We start from the raw sequence: 21,613 nt of genomic DNA, 5'->3' as shown, positions 1-21,613 counted from the left end.
AAAGTTATTAAGCCCCCTCTATTTTTTAAAAGCCCCTTCCCCCTCTCCTCCCACTATATTCTTAAATGGTGCCCCAGGGGCGGATCTAGGGGGAGGGTGCAGGGGGTGCGCACCTCCCCCCCCCTGCGCTAAGATGACCTGCGGTTTTCTAATACAACTGGTATTCTGCCAAAAAAAAAAATATGTGGTTTATTGGTGTTGAAGTAGAGCAAGAGACGAGTGCACCCCCTCCTGAAAAAAATCCTGGATCCGCCCCTGTGCCCGGTCGTTTCGCTACAAGTTGTTTCGCTGTATAATGAAGTCGATTCGCAGCGAAGTTGTAAAGTCGTTTCGCTGCATCATAAAGTTGATTTGCAGCAAAACATTTTTCGTTTCGCTGCATACTTGAGTAAATTCCCTTCACGATAAAAGTTAAGTCTCTCCATTCCTTCAGTTTATGTTGTTGATATTTTCGTGGAATCGTTTTTCTAAAATCTTTTTTCTTCCCGTAGTTTCGGAATTCGTTTCGAAATCGCACAAAGCCAAACGGCTCTTTTAAGAGCCACCAACTTTAACTTAAATCATGGCCAATAAAAACTTATGTAGTTATAAATATTACTACCTTATCTACCTATAACAGCAAAAATCGATTGAACCAAAGAAAATTTCGCCCACAACGGTATCCAAAGTTTGCTGGTGTTCATTTAATTTTCGATGATTAACTCAGCGAAATGGTAATTCACTCGTACCGTTTGCAGTTAATTTTAAGTGTCTTTTAAACGGTTTTATGCAAAAAGTCCAGTTCAGAGCCATTCGGACATGATGCAGCGAAACGACTGTAAGCGCCAGGAATGTTTTCCGTTACCTTTATAGCACTTTTATGTTCGCCGCGTTCTTAGTTATTTTCGTGTTCGCGCCTTTAGTGCTGTTGTTTGGTTCATTAGTTTTTCATTGTCCGCGTAGCTTTGTCCTTCGTGTTAGGATTTTTCTGCATATCGTATATTTAGCTTTTATTGTAATTTTTCGCGTCAGTTCTTCGTTTAGTTGCGCTTGGTCCAGTTTACAGTTTAATGTTTGGGTTTTTGCTCGTCCTAGTTTTTCGTCCCCATCTCTTATCTCTTATCTTTTCGTCCTTATCTCTTATCACGCTGTCATCATTGCTAATCACAACCTCGTTGCCATACAGTAAGGGAGCATCAGGCAAGATTTTGCGTTTCTTTACGTTGAACACTGCCACAAAAATCTAAAGGCAGAAGTTTAATAACTAAAGTGTAATCAAGTTTAGAAATCACTATGAAAAAGTTTAAAAATGGTAATATATAAACACCCTGGTACACACTTAACGAGTTTTAAATCGTGCTTAAAATCACAGCAGAAATCCTACAGAAAAAAAAGTCTAAATGGGCCTTCACAACTCATCTATCGCTCAAAAGTAAGAAGCTTTTACTGGCAAACTAAGGAAACCGTGAACATTGAAATATTTTTAGAATGGAAAGACTCGGGTAAATTTAGTTCCACTTGAATATGGTAGGTTTCAGAATACATCTGACCTCAGTTGTTTCAAAGGTGGATGGCGCTATCCGACCGGATTAATCTGTATCCACTGGTGGATAATGCAATTGGTTTCCTTAAAACTTATCCACTGGACATTGAATTATTCGGTGAATAGTGCTATCCGGCATCTTTTGAATAACGTGGTTAGGCTGGTGATACGGCATTGAATACGGCCTTGAACTCGAGTTCCTCTATGTACAAAATTATGATTATACGTTTGCTTGACGTCGATCGCCAGGTTACGTTGTACCCAATATTGCTAAGTCGCTGATACCCACAGTGGTTACATATACTGTAAATAGAAGAAAGGGTTGTGGGGTGTAGAGACAAATAACAACGTAAATTATGGTAGAATCCTCCGGGATATCCCTCGGGATATATCAATAAGGGAACTGTCCCATAAACGGGTCGTGTAACCAGGGTGTGTAAGGTGGCGGAGCGTCTCCAGGAGCTGGAGTCGGAGCCGTAGCCGGAGCCGGAGCTACGGTCGAACTGTGATAAACCAAACCAGAAACCGCTCCTCCTTGATCCAGCGTGTCTGAACTCTGGGGCGCCGATGAGACTTCTTCATTGCCGTAATAGAGATTATATATTTCATGCATGTGAAAAATGATCATTGCAATATTTTTGTTGATGAAAATCGACGCAGTTATCTCGTAGCCCAAGCACAAGCCTAATCGAAGTCCCAGAAACACAGCTTCAAAAACCAATTCTACAATATAATACGCTAACCAACAGAAACGGTCACGGCGCTCGCATTCACCGTGGAGTTCTACCTTCATGACAAATGGCAACCACAGATTCTTTATACATGCAAAAGCAATAAGGCTGTTCTTTAAATCCGCTGAAATTCTGTATGTGCCGTATTCGCTTTCGCTTACAACAACTCCAAGTAGTTCAATTGCATCATACAAGTGAACCATACCCATGACTGTATACCGAGTTATGCCGAGCGGAGAGTCAAACCGAAGCGATAAAGGAGTTTTTGCTGTCTGACATACAAGCAGCCAAAGAAATGGAGTTATGCAGAGTGTCATTCTCAAAGTATTAGGATTCCAGAATCCTTTAAATTCTATTCTGTCACCGATGAGGCCAAACACAACCGCAGTCATGGGTACTATCCCGATCCAAATGTATAAGGCCCAGAATATCAACATGAGGTAGACGTCTTCGCCAGACAGGTTTTCCTCCGCGTTTGTCCACCAAAACAATCCAAGAAAAGAGGGAAGAAAAAGTATAACGGTTGCGTACCAATAGGGGTTATCTTGGTACGTTACTGGAAAGGCAGCGAAGAAAAAGGTCTGCATTATCATTAATGCGAAGAATAAGAATCGTTTGAGGATGATACTGTAAGCCATTATTGTTGGGCGTAGTTATGTGACCTTTCAAGGAAGTACATAGACTGTCTAACCAAGTTGTCATAGAAACTGAAGGATATAGAAGGCGTTTGTTTGTCAATCCAGTTTCGGGTTTCGGTCAGTTCTTATCGGGAAAACTCTGGGTCATAGAATTCCGATGGCAGAAATGTTTAGTCCAGCCATATGGTATAAAAAAAATAGCTTAATTGTGCACTTTGGGGTAAAAGCATCAAACTTGGCACAGTGATAGTACAAGTCCTAGCGACTATTGTTAGCTATGGGATCCACTCAAATATGTGCAGGGGGAGGCACATTGTGCCCTAGTGGGGAGGGGTCATGGCCTTTTTGTTTTGGTCCTGAAAAGACTCAAAGAAGGGAGAAAAGCAGTCTCAAAAACTTTTAAATTCCCATTTTCTTAACAGTAGCACAAAACAAAACTTATAAAATACCTGTTACCAACTTTTTCGAGAGATTTTATGAAAATATTTGAACAAAGTATGTGAATGATTCTTGTCAGAAGGAAAAGCCAGGTAGAGGCAAGTTAAGTAATCAAGGGCGGATTTAATTTTGAGTTAAAAGCAGACAATATTATTATACGTGCACCCGTTGACACTCCAAAACACCTTATTAATATTTTTTAGATACTTCCTGACGGAACAAACAAAACTTCATACGGAAGAAAGAAAAGGCCAGGCTACTCAGGGAAATTCAACATGGCGGACTGGAATGGCTGGTCTTTTTGCTCGCGTGTGAGACTATGCCGTTTTCACCCTCGGAAAGATAAGATGTTCCATTTTTATACTTTGATAAAAGTGAATTTCACTTTATAGGAATTTAAATTATCAGTCAGCCTACTACAAAAATAAAACATGAGACACTTACAGATACCTTCCGAGTGGGGTCGAGTAGGTCCTATTATAAGATTCATGTTTACGCCAAACGGCAAACGTCAGATTCAAGTTGAGAATTTCTCAGAATAGAAAATAAGCAGATAAAAACTGTCCAGAACGATTCTTATGTATAAAACTGACGTGAAAATACTTATTTTTTTAGTTGAAGTAATAAACACTACGACAATAGACCTTTTTTACCGATACGGCGGCCATATTGAATTAATTCGATTTAAAGAGTATTATAGGATGTCCAGGGTGCATGAGCACATTTCGTTTGTATTTTCGAGCGCTTTTCGGGGCATTTTTTCTTAAATTGCTCATAGAATCAGATTGTAATGGGAAAAAAAGATCCTTGTGCCGTGTTTGGATGTAATAATGATAGCCTTTTTCCCGAGAAATATATAATACAGTGAAAGACCATATTTCTAATACTAAACTAGAAAAAGGCGATCATTATTACATCCAAACACGGCACAAGGATCTTTTTTCCCACAACAATCTTATTCTAAGAAAACTTTCAGAAAAAATGTCCCGAAAAGCGCTCGAAAATACAAACAAAACGTGCTCATGCCCCCTGGGCATCCTATAATACAATCGAATTAATTCAATATGGCCGCTGTATCGGTAAAAAGGTCTATTAAGGGAAAAACTTGGTCACGTGGTACAAATTCACTTTTGCCGTTTCGCGTAAATGTGACTCTTAAGGTGACTCCCTGGTTTTGCACTGCGCATCTCTTACTGCGCATAACAAGATGGCCGCCGTAAAAAAGAGCATGTGAAGTAACATTATTAAAATGAAGTTGACTGAAGAGAAACGCTATTGGAATTTTTGCTTGCGGTTGTTTCTTGCCGAGGTGAGACTCATTGTGTTGGGAATGTGCTTAACGTAAGCAGTACGCGTGTTGCTGAGTTCGACTTCCTCGTGGCCATGAACCTCGATAGTGGATGTTTAACTTGTGCTTACTCACTTTGATTTTCATTTAAACCCTTTCTTTATCACATTGTGTCCTAAATATCTCGATATCTCGATGTAAATTCTGTAAAAACGGATTTTTTAATACTTACTTTCCCCTTTCACATACATTCTATTTTGAAACTCGCCCCAGTCCTCTCTCAAAACTCGGAGAAAATGCATTTAGTGCGCACTTTCTGCAGCTCTATCGAAAAAACGAGTGCGGTGACCCCCATTTTTTATTTCATGATTTTAATAAAGACAGTGCTTCCTTTCGATGAGAAAAAAACTAGCACAAGTCTATGTTCAGTTTTTGGCAATTTTACTACTACGGATTGAGCTATCACGGGTCGAATAGCGCGTGTCCAATTCAATTCTATTTTGGAGCGTAAAGTAAAAAAAAGGGCATTAAAAGACATTTTTCTGGTATGTAAGTGGATAAACAATACATTAAAGTCAAATTCTGTGCGATACCACATGCATCATCGAAAAAATCTCTCCTTTTTGTCTAGTTTTGGGCTGCGCGCGGTTTTTGTCAAAGGGCCCAAAATAGCCGTATTTGTCTGCATTGTGACGTCAAAACCAGCACGGTGACCCCCACTTTTTATTACTTTTTCATCGCCTATTTATTAGGTCCCAGAGGGGGGCAGGGGTTTTCAGAAAAGTGATGTGTATCAAAATTTTACCCCCCCCCCAAAAAAAATAATAATTACATATGAAAATTGTACCCCCCCTGGAAATAACAATTTTTAAAATGCACCCACTAACCCCCTCTAGATCAAGAAGCTATAAGATACCGCAGGATACCGGTAGTTAGCAGCGTAGCGTGAGATTTTGAAGGTGCACGCAGGGAAAGAAAAGTTAGCGCGCCTGAAGGCTCCCTAAACCTTGGGGAATCTCGGGGCATGCTTCCTCAGAAAATTTTTAAATTTAGGGTCTAGGAAATGTCATCTCCTGCGTTTTCTGCAGGACATTCTCAGTAAATAACGACGAAGGAAAATGCAGTGATTAATTGTTTATTTTACCCATCTCTAGTGTTATCGGTAAGGTATAGTGTTTACGGCAAAAAAGGGTAAAACAGTGACGCCATCAAGGAGGTTACAAGCAAAGGGCGAGATGTGTACCATACAGACAGGCAAACTCTATTATAATGCCATCAATATCAATTACGTCCGTAACTTGAGCTCATATGCAGAATTGCAAGAGAGCCAGTCAATCTTTCTTCTGTCATGGTCCTTCGTAAAGGAGTTTGCAGTCTCCTCATTCGGCTGAAGCTACGCTTAGCTGGGTATGTTGACACAGGATAAGTCAACAAAGTTATGAGAGCCGTGACATATACTCCGGGATAGAATTGGAGTTGGCTTTGTCAAAAGTCTCAACCAAGGTCTGTGACCCATTTCACTCCACTTAATCCGTAAAAGGATAAAGGAAATCCTAACACAAAACACCAATATAATGCGAAATATTTATCCCGATTTAATGATGAAAATGCTTTCAGGAAATACGCTTTCAGGCGTATGTGTGTACATGTACGTTACATTCCTGGTAGGAGAAATAGTTGATAGGTTCCTGGGCGAGCTTTATGCCGGTGACATTTTGTTACTGACAAAGAACCGCGCCAAAGCGTATTTTTTTTTGTCTTCTTTTGAAGGAAACGTGGATTTGCTTCAATCCTAATATAGTTTGACAGCTTTTACATAGACTGAGGCCAGTCCTGTGTCTTAATATTTCGACCCCCTTGGAATTCTGTGCATTTTCAAAATCAAGCCTCTTAAATCGTACCCCCGCTCCGAACCCCCCCCCTCCCCCCACCCCCGCCTGGACATAATAAAAGATAATAATAATAGTAATAATAACGCGAATATTTATACAGGATAACCTATCAGTTCTATTTAAAAGAACTGTTATCAAAAGGGTCCTGTAACTAAATAATAGATAACTAAAAAATAAAATAAAAATCGGAAGTCGAAAATAAAATAAAATAACACTAAGAAATCAAAATCTGTAAAAATTATTGACTTATAAGATTGAAAAGAGTTGTGAATTATGGAATACTATTGAAAAAAACTCTTTTAAATTACTCTTAAAAAGAAACCTAGAATTTAAATTTCTTAGGTAAAGTATTGTAAACTAGAGCCCCTCGAAAAACATTACTTCTCAGTGCAAATTCTAATTTGGCTTTGGGAAGTTTTAGTGAACACCCGTTGTTTCTAGTGTTAATATTGTGTTCAATTTTTGTAAAATATACTTTAAAAGTGGTACAGACGTTATCCCGAAGACAATCAAACACAACCTGGCAGGACTGTCTCTTTATTTAACTCTCCACTGTCTGGACTTGATAATTTCCACCAATGACTTTCTGACTTCGACGTTCAAAGCTTTCAATTCGACTTTTGCGGGAACGTGACCAACAGAGACTCAAAGTTCCACAATACACAGTAATTTTCAGGGAGTGACAATAACTCCTCTAGTGGGGTTAATTTAACTCCTTACAGTGGAGTTATTTTCTGGGGAGTTATTTTAACTCCAAAAAGGAGTTTAAAGAACTCTTTTTCAGGAGTAAAAGTGACCCCAGATATCGAGGAGTTAAAATAACCCCAAAAAAGGAGTTATCCTGTACCTAAAATTTTTACTCCACTTTCAGAGTTAAATTAACTCCAAAAAGAGTAAAAACAAAAAACATGTAAGGAGTAAAAGTAACCCCATTTCGGAGTGATTTTAAGTCCAGACTGGGAGTAAAAAGAACTCTTTTAATTTTCAGGAGTGAAAATGACCCCAAATTCGGAGTTAAATTAGGAGTTAAAATAACCCCCCAAAAGGGGTTATCCTGTACCTAAAATTTTTACTCCATTTTTGGAGTTATAATAACTCCCTAAAAATTACGGTGTGCGTAAAAACAGGTTGAATCATTGCTTTGTAGCTTTTCTCAGCACAGCTCTTGTCGATTAAAGGTCTGATTCTCCTGGGTAAATTAAATCTTCCAGTTGCTCTTTTATACATTTTGTCAAATGTGATTAAAGATTTAAGGATGAATCAAAGTTTACACCCAATTAGACCCAAGTATTTTTTTAAATTTATTTCGGTCCCTAAGGCATGACATTTTAAATAATTTGAATCAGTTGCAGTTTATTTCGATTGTTAATATTTGACATTAACCGTGTCAAAAATGACTGTGCATGTAACGCTACACGACACGAAGCCTGGTGGCTTCGCAGTAATTATACGTTGTTGGGGTGAACTAAAAAGCTTTTAAAAGAGCTGAAAGTATTGGTGAGGTCCGTGCGTACTAGTCATGAGTGCAATTTTCAGGATATGTGAAAATGAAAGTCAACCAGGCCTACAACTAGCGTTTTGTTTTATTTTATTTTTATCCATTATATGTTGTAAGGGGAAACGAATCTGCACAATTGGAATAAGCTTTTCGTAGTGGACTACACTCAGTCTTAATTATCCATATGGATCACTGTATTACTCTTTTCTACTTTTTACACTAATTATACAGAGTTTCAGAAATTAATAGACCTTGTCATGGTTTTGGAACCCATCTTGACGAGTAGACAACTGCGTGAGAAATTACAGTGTTTGTATGAAAATCTTATGTCGAATAATTTTCGTGAAAAGGCTGTTCTGAAAAAAAAAATGAATTGTACACTAAAGCTTCACTCCTAACGTGTACGATTCTACTGGAAAAATTTGAGGGCGTTACATGCAGTAGAACCACTTTCTAAAATTTTCTATACATTGTCTGTAAATCCTGCCGACTAAAATTTCCCGGGAAAAATTGCAGGCAAATATCAGTGAATATGTGGAAAATCTAAAGCAAGTGTATGGAGAAATGTAAGCCCAGGTACGGCCTCCAAAATGTTTTAGTAAAATCCTTTGCTGTGTAGCTTCAATTTACAATTCATATTTTTTTCTGAACAGCCATTTTACGGAAATTATTCGACATTAGATTCTCGTACAAACACTGTAATTTCTCACGCGGTTGCCTACTCGTCAAGATGGCGTCAAAAACCGTGACAAGGTCTATCCACAACGAGAAGAGCAAAGCGAACGCCACAGGGGCGGATCCAGGATTTTTTTTAGGAGGGGGTGCACTCGTCTCTTGCTCTACTTCAACACCAATAAACCACATAGTTTTTTTTGGCAGAATACCAGTTGTATTAGAAAACCGCAGATCATCTCAGGGAGGCGGGGGTGCGCACTCCCTGCACCCTCCCCCTAGATCCGCCCCTGCGTCATAAAAAAGGGGTTTAATAAGCACAGTAATAATTTTGCACGTGCATCACAATTTTTGGCCGTTTTTTTTGGCCTAAATACTCCACTACGACGTTAAATTAGTTTATGATACGACGTTTTATGGAAAACGTAAACCCAAGATATACTTTTTCTTCTTTCTGAATATAAATCAATTCCAGGAGAATTCGGCAAAGTTAGAATGATGGTAATAAAGTTTAAAAGAACGTGAACTTTATTATTATGCAACAGTTTTGCTGGCTAATGATAATTTTATAGACGAAACATTGTTCCGACAGAGTGAATCGAATATACTATTTTGTATCTTTTAAAATATTGATTATAAAGCTCTTTGTAAATTGGAAATAAAATAATTTTTGTAAAAATACATTATCCTTTTCAAATACTAACAAAAATTTCAAATCTTAAACAAACGGCGGATTCTAAGACAATGAACAACTATCCGATATGTGGGCCTAGACACAAATATCACGTAAAATCGCCTAAAGATCTTTTCGGAAATTCTCAAAAAAATGTCTAAATATCCCAAAAATGTTTTTAAATATATCTCGTATTTTTGTTTGAAAAACCGTCTCTCCCATGGTCTGCATAAAAGTTTTGAAAAAGTTTTTTAAGTTTGGGTAGCGGGCTGTTACCAATCTCTTCCGCCACGGAAAGAAAAAATAAATTTTGCTCCTGGAAAATATTTCGGCAGTGTTTTCGGTCTACGATAGTTTGACATAATCTACATGAGGACCTTGCATTATGCAGTACTATTATTTCGAGAATTATTGACTTTTTCAAAGACCCGCGCCATCAGCTGATAATAAACGAGGTGGCAAACTCCTCTCGAGCCCCGACAGAGTAACGTTTGTCATAGCGACAATTATTTACTCTTTTTCCTTTCCCTTATTTTTGGCTGCCAGATTTTGGGAGCCACGTGACCAAACGCAACCAGGGTTCTTTATCGAAGCAAGAGAGAGAATGCTGGGAACGAGGTTGTAATATTTAAACCATTGAGAGTCACCATTTTACGAAAGTGAATTTTGCAATTTTTTACGTTTCTCATGTCGAAGCTTTCATGTAAACGGAGTAGGAGTAAAGGCAAGTGTGTGAGTTAAGAGATCAAAGCAACTCCAGCGGTCTGAGATTCTGGAATATCGCGCACTTCGACAGATCAGTGGTAATCAACAACGATGGACTCTCTGGACTTCCAGCTGCAAAAAAGAAAGAAAGCTGGGTCAAACAAAGAGTCCCTTATCTGCCAAAACCACTATATGGAGTAATCAGTTACTCAAGAGAAATCAGTCTGAATTAAAGGAAGAGTTGTGGTTATATTTTCTTTATTTGGTTGGGCCAGCTCTAAAATGAGTTTCTCGTTCCCTTGGGCGCATAGATCCCTCCTCCGCCGAGGCTTCCGCTGGGTATCCCAAATAAAAATATCAATAATCGACAAATAGAAAGCGCGCGGTGGAAGATGGGAAGAGGGAAAAGGTGGGTGCCTCGGTTCGCCTCTTTCCCCTTCCCATCGTGCCCTGCGCGCTTTCTTTTTCCCTCTACTCCAGTCCTCCCTACGATACAAAGCGGCCTCTGCGAAGGAGAGAGGGCGCATGAGGCGTTCGTCATATGAATCAACTGGCCCCTGGTATCGACAGACTGTCGAATTTTTAACGTTGCCAACCGTAAAAAGCCTAGCCATTTTATTGAAATGCCGCTTTTCTGCCATTACCTAACCACCTTACTTAGGTTAAGCACATGGTTGCTGAGGTCAAAAGCAAAGTGCTTCAACTGAGCAGAGAACACATTTTTTTTTCCTGTGTGATTCAAGATTCTACGGACTCTGCAAGAGTTGGCTGTCTCAAAGTCGGTCATTTACCCTATATCAGGGTAACTAGGTTTGTTGGGAGTACACCTACGTTGGAAGAAGTAGCTTGCAGCCAGTCCTAAATCGCCTAACTCAAAAAACAACTGCAAAACCTTTACATTTGAAAATGGCTTTCACTAGCGCAAGAAAACATCAAGAAAAGGAGCCTGCGAAATCATGGCTGAAACGACGCAAAGTTTTCCGGCCAAAGGCTAAAAGCGTGAGTTTTACTAACCTAAACAGCAGGAATAAACATATTCAGCTTACTCATTATTATAAATTTGACGTTTCGTATGCTACTTAATCAACATACATTTTCAAATGTACCGTTACAATTTTGAAAACTATACTTATATAATAGTTTTCAAAATTGTAACGGTACTTTTGAAAATGAGTGGCATACGAAACGTCAAATTTATATATACGAGTAAGTTGAACATGTTTATCACCACTGTTTGTGTTCTATTTCTTATCAAGCTATGATGACCCAAGAACAAAAGTCTTTACTCACCTAAATCAGACGAGTCAGGTCCTTCATGTGAGTAATCTATGAAATTTTAAGGAAAACATATACTTCAATTTCTTGCAATTTCCGACACAAACCTTGTGCAAGATGCTTTAATAAACGACGAAATGTTCTTGGAAAATTCTCACCTTCATCGGGAGACAGACTTGGAAAGAAGTCAATTTGCTGCTGTTTGATCAGTTCAGCGAAATACTACATTAAAAGAAAATAATAAATAAATGTTAAATAAATAAATAAATAAATAAATAAATAAATAAAGGGAAAAGTTTTGCCAGTGGAATACCGAATCTGGGAACGTTTTCCTGTGGAATCCTGAAACCTGGCCCCAGTCGTTCAAAAGGTGGATAACGCTATCCATCGGATAAATCTCTACCCACTGGATAGTGTAATTGGTTTCCCTAATATTTATCCACTGGATAGTGATTTATAAAGTGGATAGTGCTATCCATCTTTTGAACAACTGCGGCCTGGGCTTTGGAATCCGGAATCCCACCGACGATCGGAATCCGGAATCCCACTAACGATCGGAATCTCGAATCCCACTAACGATCAAAATCCGGAATCCAAGTTCCACTGACAAAGAATCCGGAATCCAGTACCTGGAATCCGGAGTCCACAGCGTGGAATCCTAAATTTCAATACTTCTTGAATTCCTTTACATGCGGAAAAAACATAACCAGTCTCGAGTGCGGGAAAAGAAACCGAATGCTATCCGTCTTGATCTTCTCAGTTTTGCTCACCTACGCCAGTAGTAGTATTTGTGTTTTTGTTTGTGTCTATAACCATTTGACAAGTGCTTTACGTCGCCAAGATTGCGTGAGCTTAGCTCTTTTAGTAAACTAATCTCATTCTTCCACAAACCTGAACGACTTTCGCATCGGAGAAGTGAACCCGGAGTCTGTTTAAAACATCAGAAGCATCCTGTGACAGGATTTAAAAAGACGACAAAACGGTTAGTCATTAGTCATTAGTCGCACGGGCGGGGAGCATTGCGTGACTCTGGACCTAGCGACTGCAAAGGAGACTACAAAAATGGCCCTCTTTACTATAAAATCTACCATGAAGAGTTTATTAGAAATTGCCACTTTCTAAAAGTGAAAAAAATTGATAGATATGTGATGGTGAAATTTGAGCTTTTTGGGAGAACACGAATTTTTTCTTCTGAGGTGCCTGAGTCACTGACTGTGTTTTTTTTTTATTGACAATTAGCTTTCTGTAGCAACTTTACTGGCAAGCACTCTGCTCCCACTCCCCCTGCTTAGTCGCAGTATAAATGTTTGACGCAAAAACAACCCTTCAGGTCGATTTACAGATTCAAGGATTTTCTTATTTTCAAACAGTTTTCAATCAATCAATCAATCAATCAATCAATCAATCAATCAATCAATCAATCAATCAATCAATCAATCAATCAATCTTTTATCTGCCACTTCATTTTTCTATTTGTAAAGGTTTATAGCATAACCTAGTAGCAGATCTCTACAAGGAGCTATGTCCCCTCAGGATCATAGGCTTTTTCCGAGTTGCTCCATGCCTCTGTTTCAATGCGAGGCTAAGTGCAAAGCTATTGATATGAAGTTATTCTTTTTATTCTTATGCAAAGAAACCTCATTTTCACATTCAAGAAAGGTTTCGCACGTAGCCTCGTTTTGAAAGTGAGCGTTCTTGGAACTCGGAATGGCCTATTGGTAGCCACAAAACGTTTTGGACTGTAGATAACAATCACTTAGCTTTGGTTTAAACATGAAACTACTTAAGATTATTTAACGGATTCTTCGTTTAAACTTAAGTTAAAAGAGAGGCAGTGCTATTTTGTGTCGGACTTGTGGAAAGGAAAACTGATATACAAAATCCAGCAATAGATATTAAAAACAGCTTAAATTCAGGTCACCTTTATCTCTGCCACTTGACCAGGAAACGATCTTTGGCTGTTGAAGATAAAAATACAAAAAGGGGGTAAATAGAAAACTCCTCGGTTAGCAAGCATTTTTTTTTTCAGTCATACAAAGATTTAAAAGCCATCGGCATTGAGTCAACAACGAGTCACAACAACAGCGAAAAACTTTTTAACAACTACAACTTCTGAACACCCTGAACAAACCCTTTGACAGCGAACTCTGGATTTGGATGACAACTTTGATCTAAACAACAAATTAGTAGCCTGAAATTCATCCGATTGCTTCGAGTCGTTTTCTCCTCTCAACAACGTCGTTACTGAGGGAGTAATAACGACTCGAAGTAATCGGATGAAATTCAGGCTAACAAATTAGTCCACTGATTAAAAAAGGAGTTGTCAAAAAGACTTTCAAAAGAACTTTGTGTTTTTTAGAACGCGACTTGAGATTTCTTTTTACCTTTGATCCCTGTCACTCCTGGAATATTGAATAAAGAATCAAATGTACCACAAACCTCTGAATTAGTAGCTAATTTTTCCGCAAAATGTTCGATCTTGAGCGCTTTACGCTATGATATGCTGCCTTCGTTGCAGAATGTAGCGAGGAAGAGGGCGGGTGGGTATACAACATTGGGGGGGGGGGGGGGGGGAGGGGGCGACCCTGTAGATGGGCCTCCTTTTGACTGGTACCAGTCCGCTATTTTCCCGTAAAATGATGTCGATTGAGCGGTTAATACTACAACGGGCTACCATCTTAGCTTCAAAAGTAGTGAGGGAGCGGGCATGTGTGTGTATAGTGTCGGGAAAGAGAGGCCCCAGGTAGATTCGGTTCTCTTTCGCAAATAGTTACACTAGGCACATTGGAAACCATGATCGCTGCCCGTTTCAGTAACCATTTAACGGGGACCGTAAGTAGTCCACATGTATACCTCTTACAGTAACACCAATGAAGGCCTCCGAGACAATAATTGTAATAATAAACATATGACTTGCTTGCCAACTCCAGAAATACACTTTGAAAAATAATAAAAGCATTAGTGAAAAAGTATACATCTAGTTATAGTAACCTTGTCATATAAAATATAGAAAAGAGATTTAAATTACTTAAAAATGGAAATAAAGCAGAAGCGCCAGTGCCTTCAAGGATCCGGCCTAAAGAAGGGATGAAGCTCAAAACGTCTTTAGGGTTGCCAATTCACCTTCCCTCTGAAGTCCCTTAAGTATTATAGCTTACTGCAAAAGCGTTTTCAGGATTTTCAAAATATCGAAATACATATAGCTGATTCAATAAAGGTTGCTTTGGGCATTGGGAATTGGACACCAGGAAACTTGGTTGTCACTCAGAAAAATCATGGCGTTGCTCGGTTTGCCCAAAATGCCAAATACCCAATTGCCAATTTTCGATGCCCAAAGCAACCTTTGCTGAATCAGCTATATACACACATATACAGATGAAAACTGTTATACCTATATTAAGATCTCTCCTTACAGATAACCCACCCAGCCCAGGAAAGGTTGGCCACACCACCTGGGTCTACGTCCCCTACTCTTTTTGAACAGTGGTGTGGGTTCTTTTACGTCCAACAAGAAGGAGATATTAAGTGGAAGTGCTGTGAGATAGGACTCACCGTTTTTCGTACTTATCCGAGAAGACTAGAAATTCTAACCGTTTGCAGCCAGCACTTTCTTCTATGACGTTCTATTTTTCTATTTTGTTAGTTATGTGTTATGATCTTTCGTGTCTCGCTTTTCATAATTATATAGCTAATGCCGAATAAGAACTTTGTTTACAATGATGTGCTAGTAACCCTACAAAATTAGAGATAAAAGGATAAAAGAAAGAAAGAAACAAGTCACCTTTTAATGGGACAATTGCACGATGACGATATTTGACTAAAACTACCAGCCGTTCATTTCGGTTTTGCTTTGTTATTTCAATTTGTCAATCCCGATGAGGATTACAGAACAATAGCCTTAATTTGCACAAGAAAACAACAAACTCAAGGGGCGCGATCCATTCAACCAAAATTCAGACCGGTCCGACCGGGAAAAGAGGACCACCTCAAAAGGTGGACCTGTTTTTTCGAAACTTTTCCGGTTGGACCGAACCGATCCATTGAGTTTTGGACCGAAATTTCCGGAAATTTTGGTTGAATGGATCGCGCCCAAGGATTCTGGTAGTTGTAGTAAAATGACGTCATCGTGCAATTGTCCAATTAGAGTTACTTTATACTATTCAAAGCAATCAAAACTTGTTGAATTCAGAAGATTATCCGTAAGAGTCAAACTAAACCCTGGGTGACTTCGAAACGTCGCCTCATTTCGCTAATTTTCACAATAAATTGTTTGTCTAAATCTTCACCTATTAGTGCTGAATTTCCAAATTTATCACTCGTTATAATTTTTATCAGAGAAATCGATTACCTGTGAACAAACGCCACGAGTGCTGCATTGCTCTGCAAACACAACAAAAAGTCATAAACTAAATCCACATATACAGTTTAGTTGCAGCGAAAAAAAAGAAACAATGGCGGTATCTTCGGGTTCCAAAGGGTATAATTTTTAAAAAAATGACGTAAAACAAAAGAACAAAAGATTTAAAAGATTCTGCAAAATATCCACACCGTAAGACAATGATTAGGGTCGACTTCCGCTCGATTTGCGCCACCCTGTCGGGGAAGGAGCGCCAGCTCTTTTCCCGAGAGCGCCTAGGCAATGATTAAATCACAATGGCTTCGGCAACCTCAAAAAATACACAAAACAGTCGTTTTGTTCCGTCAGCACATCGCCATTTTCAGGGCGCCAAGTGCGTGGATTCGTGTACACAAAGTAGACGAGGCCCACTTTCCCTCGTGCTTGTCTCCCTTTTACACGTTTTATATTCGTTCGATGACTGCGCGCATTCCAGCCTAGTCCCTGGGCATTCTCTCTTAAACATTGTCCGCGTGAAGCCCGAAAACGAAAGGGCGTGAGAACGAGTCTCTCGATAGCCCTCGATGACGCTCACAGAGTGTCCACTTTTCACCGAGCTAATAATGCTAGGGGCTTAGTTGCGGGCTTTCATATCACAAGAGAAAATTCAAAAAATATATGGTGCAAGATGCTGGCATGTTTTAGGGCTGGCTGCAAGACCTTGAAAACCAGGCCGTCGTAAAGAAGGTTTTTTTGTTTATTATTTTTACAGGCTGCTTTTGGCGTACATATCTTCATAGCTAAGCCAGTAATACCCAATGTATGACCTTCATGCAATCGATCAAATTTAGGACCAAACAAGGAGACTGAATGAACATATCATTTTATTTCAGAATAAGCTATTTCCGAGTTTCAAAAGGCTCATTTTCAAAATGAGACTAAGCGCAAATTAGTCCTTGTGAAAATGAGTTTCATTTACACGAGAATAAAAATCATGTCATGTCAAAGTCATCGCATTTACCATTGGTATTAAAGAGAAGCTTGTGGCAACTCAGAAATGGCCTATTTAAACTGACCACGTAAATGTATTCACAACAGATACTTACTGGCCACCTACTGGCGTAGTTGCAAAAAGACCGAAGGTAATGTCCCTGTAGAAAAAAGGATAAAAAGTTAAAACGATAACATATTGAGAAAGGATAAGAAGTAAGATAACGAAGTTACAAGTACGTTTAAACAGGCACATTAAGAAATGGACGGTGTAAAGGCCCCTCCCGTCACCTGCGAGATCGCTCTACCCTTTTGGCCCAGCTAATTCGAATGCTTTTCTTCAAAGCGTGCAAAAGATTTTACCATTTAGAATTCTCATGATTAGGTTGCGCCTCTCGACCTTTTACTCAATAAATTCGCTACCACCTCACACGTTTTACTCTAGCCTTGTGTAGATAGAACTTAAATCCGCGAAAAATACCTTACATCTAACACAAAACTCTTGTCCTTCGATAAAATACAACGTTTAGAATACCACTCTATCTTTCTCAAATTAGTAACAGAATTTCATCCCTCCAAGTCTGTCAATAATCGTATTCGTAATTAAACACATCGGACTTCTGATAGAAGCCTACACGTATACCTTGTATTGCGGTGTCACAATAAGATCCTTTTCATAATCCAGCATAGACACATATCTCTATAAAAGAGAAAATACAATGACATTTAACACCATTTTACGACCTTTAAATACAGTAAAAACCCACAACTAAGAACTTGCATTTTACCAACTTAGCCTAGACAGGTTCTTACATAAATGATGATTTGCACAAATTTAAGCAATTTAGGTTCCTAAATAGGTTCTTATTTTCTGAAGAAGAAATACATTGCAGCTAAGAGTATTTTAAAGTGGTATTCAGCTCATTTCTGCAGTTTATGTAATAAGGCACCTACCAAAGAGGATCCTGAATGTTGACTTATCCTTTTTGCCAAAGTGTACAAAATTGTTTTTTTTTTTTAAATAGATTTTAGAAAATAATACCCTTTTCAAATTTTAGGCTAAACAGGTTCTGGTATAGAGGGGCCTAAGTGGCTTATTTTAGCCTATACTCCTTGTCTTAGTTTAAAAGCATACAAGGTGCAAGTTATCGTCACCTTTACAGATTTGGGGACCATGTTGAGGTGCCTACTCTTGGCAAGTCCAGCGAGTTTCAGCCTGTTAAGAAAATGTTGTAACATTTATAGAAGAAAAAGTTGCATGGCTTAACTAGGTGCCCGTGGTACTAACAACAATAGTACTAGAAATGGGGGGACATGTTTTTCAGCTATTTAAAACCATCATAGCACGTGTATAATCAAGTCTCAAAACTCTCGTGCTTCGCTACTTCATAAAACACTGCAGCTCTTCGTGTTGTGAAGATTAATTCACGTGCACTGGAACAAATTTAAATGGAATTAAACTTTCATTAATCATCGCTTTAAAAACAGCCACTTTCGTTTCAACTCTTGCCGAAAACGTTTGAGCCACTTCTGTCTACTATGGAAGCAGGTGTTGTTTTATACGTACTTCATGTTTGGCCTATTATAAGGTCATCAAAGGTACTTTGGAGATCTTGTATTCGTGAGGAAAATTTGCGTTCACATCTAATTTGAATGGGCTTTTAGGCCTGAATCTCCTTTTAGTGTACTCACCATGAAAGATCAGCAATCTGGAGTGGCTTGGTTCTCCAGGGAGCTACTGCCTTACCATGACTGGAAGAAAAGCAACAGCATAAATCAACTACAAAATAGCGAAAGTAAGAAAACAAGAAGCTCATAAGCCCTTGCTCTAGAAGGAAAATGCTGAATGGCACACTGCTCATCTAAATCAGGAGATGGAATCCCACCCGATTAAAAGCAAAAAAAGGGTGCTTTTCTTTTTCAATGTACCGGCTCGTCATCCTGCACAGGTGGTTCTTATCTTCCAAAACAAAATTTTAATAAAATTAAAGCTTCCGACTAAACAACCTTAACAATAGCAGAATTGTCATGCTGTAAAAGATTGTTCTATATTTTGAGTCAAGGGATTATTTCTTAGTGGTCATCCATCAAAGCCAACCACACACCAAACGCAAAAAGACTAGTTCAGTCGGTACAGCGCTTGACTGCAGGGCGGGAGGTCAAGGAATTGACTTCCGGACTGGACCAGTACTCATGGTCTTAAATGAAGGTACTGCCGTCGCCCTGCAAATGTCTAGACCCTTCCATGGCTTGGATGACCACGCAGGAGTACTTTTGTACTAAATAAATTTCCCCTCAAAGAAAAAGGCGTTCACTGACCATCTCCCGCAAAGTGAAAGGAGAGTGCTACCTTGAAATGACACAAGAATCTTCATGCCTAGGGGGTGGGGTATCATGAAAGAAAAAGAACAACATTCAACCCTTCTGTTTTATAAAACAAATTGGTATTAACATAAAAGGACCAACGAACCTTATATTTTCTGGCACGAACATCCACAAAGCAGAAACAAGTACTCTCACATCCCTTAAATAAAGCAATAAAGTCACATGAAAACCCAGTAAAAACTATTCACTGCCTCACAAGTATTTTACGAATATGCGCATCACTCCTGCATTCCTCACTAGGTTTTGATTTCCTATTGTCACCTTAAACAATTTCCAAAATAATTCAGTGAGTCGAATGAATGCACTTGGGGTGTTGAAAAAGCCAAATAGCAGAACACAAAGAATTCCATGTAAGTCCTAGTTCAGGACTTGCGGTTGTACTTGCGTTCAAGAGACCGTAAAATAGCTAAAAAAAAAAAAAGCTATTCTTTAGTTTTCCTACATGTTTCAACAAAGTCTCTTACTTAAAACTTGCTGAATGTATGGGACATTGCCTTTAAGTTACAGTATAACAACATTTATTACTACTTGGAACTATACTTCATCGAAATTTCCATGTTTGAACTTTGCTTCAAATTGACATAGTGTTAAACAGCGTCATTTGGATGTTGCTCAAAAGAAACAAACCTTTCATTTCGAGGCTCGCCCAGAACAACTACAGGTCTTCCACAAAGAAGAGCATAGAGAAGATGGACTCCACAACTCCAGTTATTCCGCAACAGCAACAAATTAGAACCTGGTAAGGTAATAAGAGCAAGTACTATCTACATAAAAGGCTCATGACTTAGACAGACGATAAGAATCTAGTTGCAGGATTCCCAGAATAATGCAATAGGAAAAAGCACTTGGTAACAGCTGTTGTACTAGACTCAGGGAGCCATAACTTCTGTTACCTGTGTATGTTTCGAGTGGTTGAGAAACCTCTTCAGCAAAGCATCGAAGTCGAACCCTTTCTGGTCTAGGATAAATCACATATAGTATTATGCAATAATAATACAAATGATCACAGTTTCGTTAAACCTTATCAAACCATACTTCCGTATCGATTTTGGCAACAATCAAAAGCTTTAGTGAACTACATTTTGTAATAAAATTATTAGTACTTTTTCAGCAGAATATATTCAACTTAATGAATAGCCAAAACTCTTGAAGCAGTTACGTTAAGGTAAAGGCTGCAAGTGTTAGCCCCCAAATCAATCCAAACACAAGAAATCTTAAGCGCGAGATTCATTTCATAAGAAGCAGTATAACCCTGGTATGAAGTCATAAGATAGGATGGTATCCTGAAGCCTCTCTATGACTACCCGCGGTCATCGAGTTCATCTTGGGTTTTCCATTTAATCGTCAGTTTTTCAAGGAAATCGTTGGGTGTTAATGCTTCTAGCGAGCTCAATCAAAAAACTCTGGACGTGCAGCACCCTTGTTGGCAGATGCGGTCTGTTTCAATCTTGTTAAGCATGGGTTAGATGGGTATCCCACATGCGACTTTCAAGTCCTATTTGAACCTTTCCCCATTAGGCAAGTCCATAAACGGTAAATCGATTTTATACCACGTATTGAAACAAGATCAGTTCAAACTGGGTTTAAGGGACTGCTGTAACTTCATATTAACTAAACAAGAGAACATGAGAAAAGTGTCTAGCAACTGTAACACGTCTTACCTAGCACTGTAAGGCAGACGTTTTGAAGACAGCTTCTCTTCTCTTGATGGTGACGAACTGCCGGAACTTCCGTCACTTTTGGATCGTATGAACGCATTTCTAACTGATAGATTGTTTCTACTATTCATACTCCTAGGGGAAGCTTCAACCCCGCTGGTACAGGGACTTTTATCTCCCTTTGGTGAAGTCATTTTAATTGAAATGTTGCTCCGCAAAATAGGAATGTGTGGAACAGTTTCATTATGAGTGCGCTGAGATCGCAAGCTTCCAGCGTCAGAGAAAGTTGTATTAATACTCCCTAAACTACGACTTAAGCCACTCGGTGGACTATGAGGCATTTCAGTTCTCTCTTCCGAGACTGTACTTCGTATTCTTCGTAAGCGCGGATGGGTTCCCTCGGATGGAGCATCTTCACCAACTAAGGTGTATTCCGTCGACAATAGCCTCTCTCTTGCAGTAGCAACCGACGAATCTGAATGAACCGACATGACATCGCTGTTTTCTGTTCTGGAATCATCAGAGCTGCCATAACTTAAGGATTCGAGTTTATCACCTCCTTGCAGGTCAGCATGGAATGAAGATCTAACGAGAGACAGTTCAGTTAGCCACTGCACTACGAAGAGAGCAATAAGATGTACAGAGAAACAAAATTTAACTATCAAGGAAAAAGCCTTGTTAAGTCTAAACCTCAGTTACATATGAAACGTGGGCCAAGTGAAGTTACCTACCCTGAATAAGTGTTCCTCCTTTGCCAAACTAGCAAGTGAGAGCCACTTTTACTTTCCCCCACTTTCCTACTTGGCGAGAAGTCACAACGAAACCTTTTTTCTTATCTCACTTACACAGTTTTGGACAACTCTAGCATCAATATTACAGAAGTTTTTTCGTTGTTCATTTTTTTTATTTCTC

General features: G+C 39.0%; 1 protein-coding gene across 1 annotated transcript in view; it reads right to left on the bottom strand.

Annotated features, from left to right (window-relative positions):
• Positions 1-9,014: 9,014 nt before the first annotated feature.
• LOC140952096 (guanine nucleotide exchange protein smcr8a-like) overlaps positions 9,015-21,613 on the bottom strand; it is a 29,920-nt gene continuing 17,321 nt past the window's right edge. The window contains exons 17-31 of the mRNA XM_073401519.1: positions 20,705-21,286; positions 19,937-20,001; positions 19,671-19,779; positions 19,129-19,182; positions 18,351-18,410; positions 17,814-17,874; positions 17,302-17,358; positions 16,775-16,819; positions 15,681-15,712; positions 14,186-14,269; positions 13,254-13,290; positions 12,224-12,283; positions 11,491-11,554; positions 11,348-11,383; positions 9,015-10,189 (exon numbers count right to left, since the gene is read on the bottom strand). Coding sequence (XP_073257620.1) covers positions 10,098-10,189; positions 11,348-11,383; positions 11,491-11,554; positions 12,224-12,283; positions 13,254-13,290; positions 14,186-14,269; positions 15,681-15,712; positions 16,775-16,819; positions 17,302-17,358; positions 17,814-17,874; positions 18,351-18,410; positions 19,129-19,182; positions 19,671-19,779; positions 19,937-20,001; positions 20,705-21,286 — 1,438 coding nt within the window. The 3' untranslated portion in view covers positions 9,015-10,097. The remainder of the gene's footprint in view (positions 10,190-11,347; positions 11,384-11,490; positions 11,555-12,223; positions 12,284-13,253; positions 13,291-14,185; positions 14,270-15,680; positions 15,713-16,774; positions 16,820-17,301; positions 17,359-17,813; positions 17,875-18,350; positions 18,411-19,128; positions 19,183-19,670; positions 19,780-19,936; positions 20,002-20,704; positions 21,287-21,613) is intronic.

The sequence above is a fragment of the Porites lutea genome, chromosome 1 (assembly GCF_958299795.1).
Source record: "Porites lutea chromosome 1, jaPorLute2.1, whole genome shotgun sequence".
Taxonomy (NCBI): domain Eukaryota; kingdom Metazoa; phylum Cnidaria; class Anthozoa; order Scleractinia; family Poritidae; genus Porites; species Porites lutea.
The sequence above is the reverse complement of the archived record's forward strand: the minus strand, read 5'-3'. Positions and strand labels throughout refer to the sequence as shown.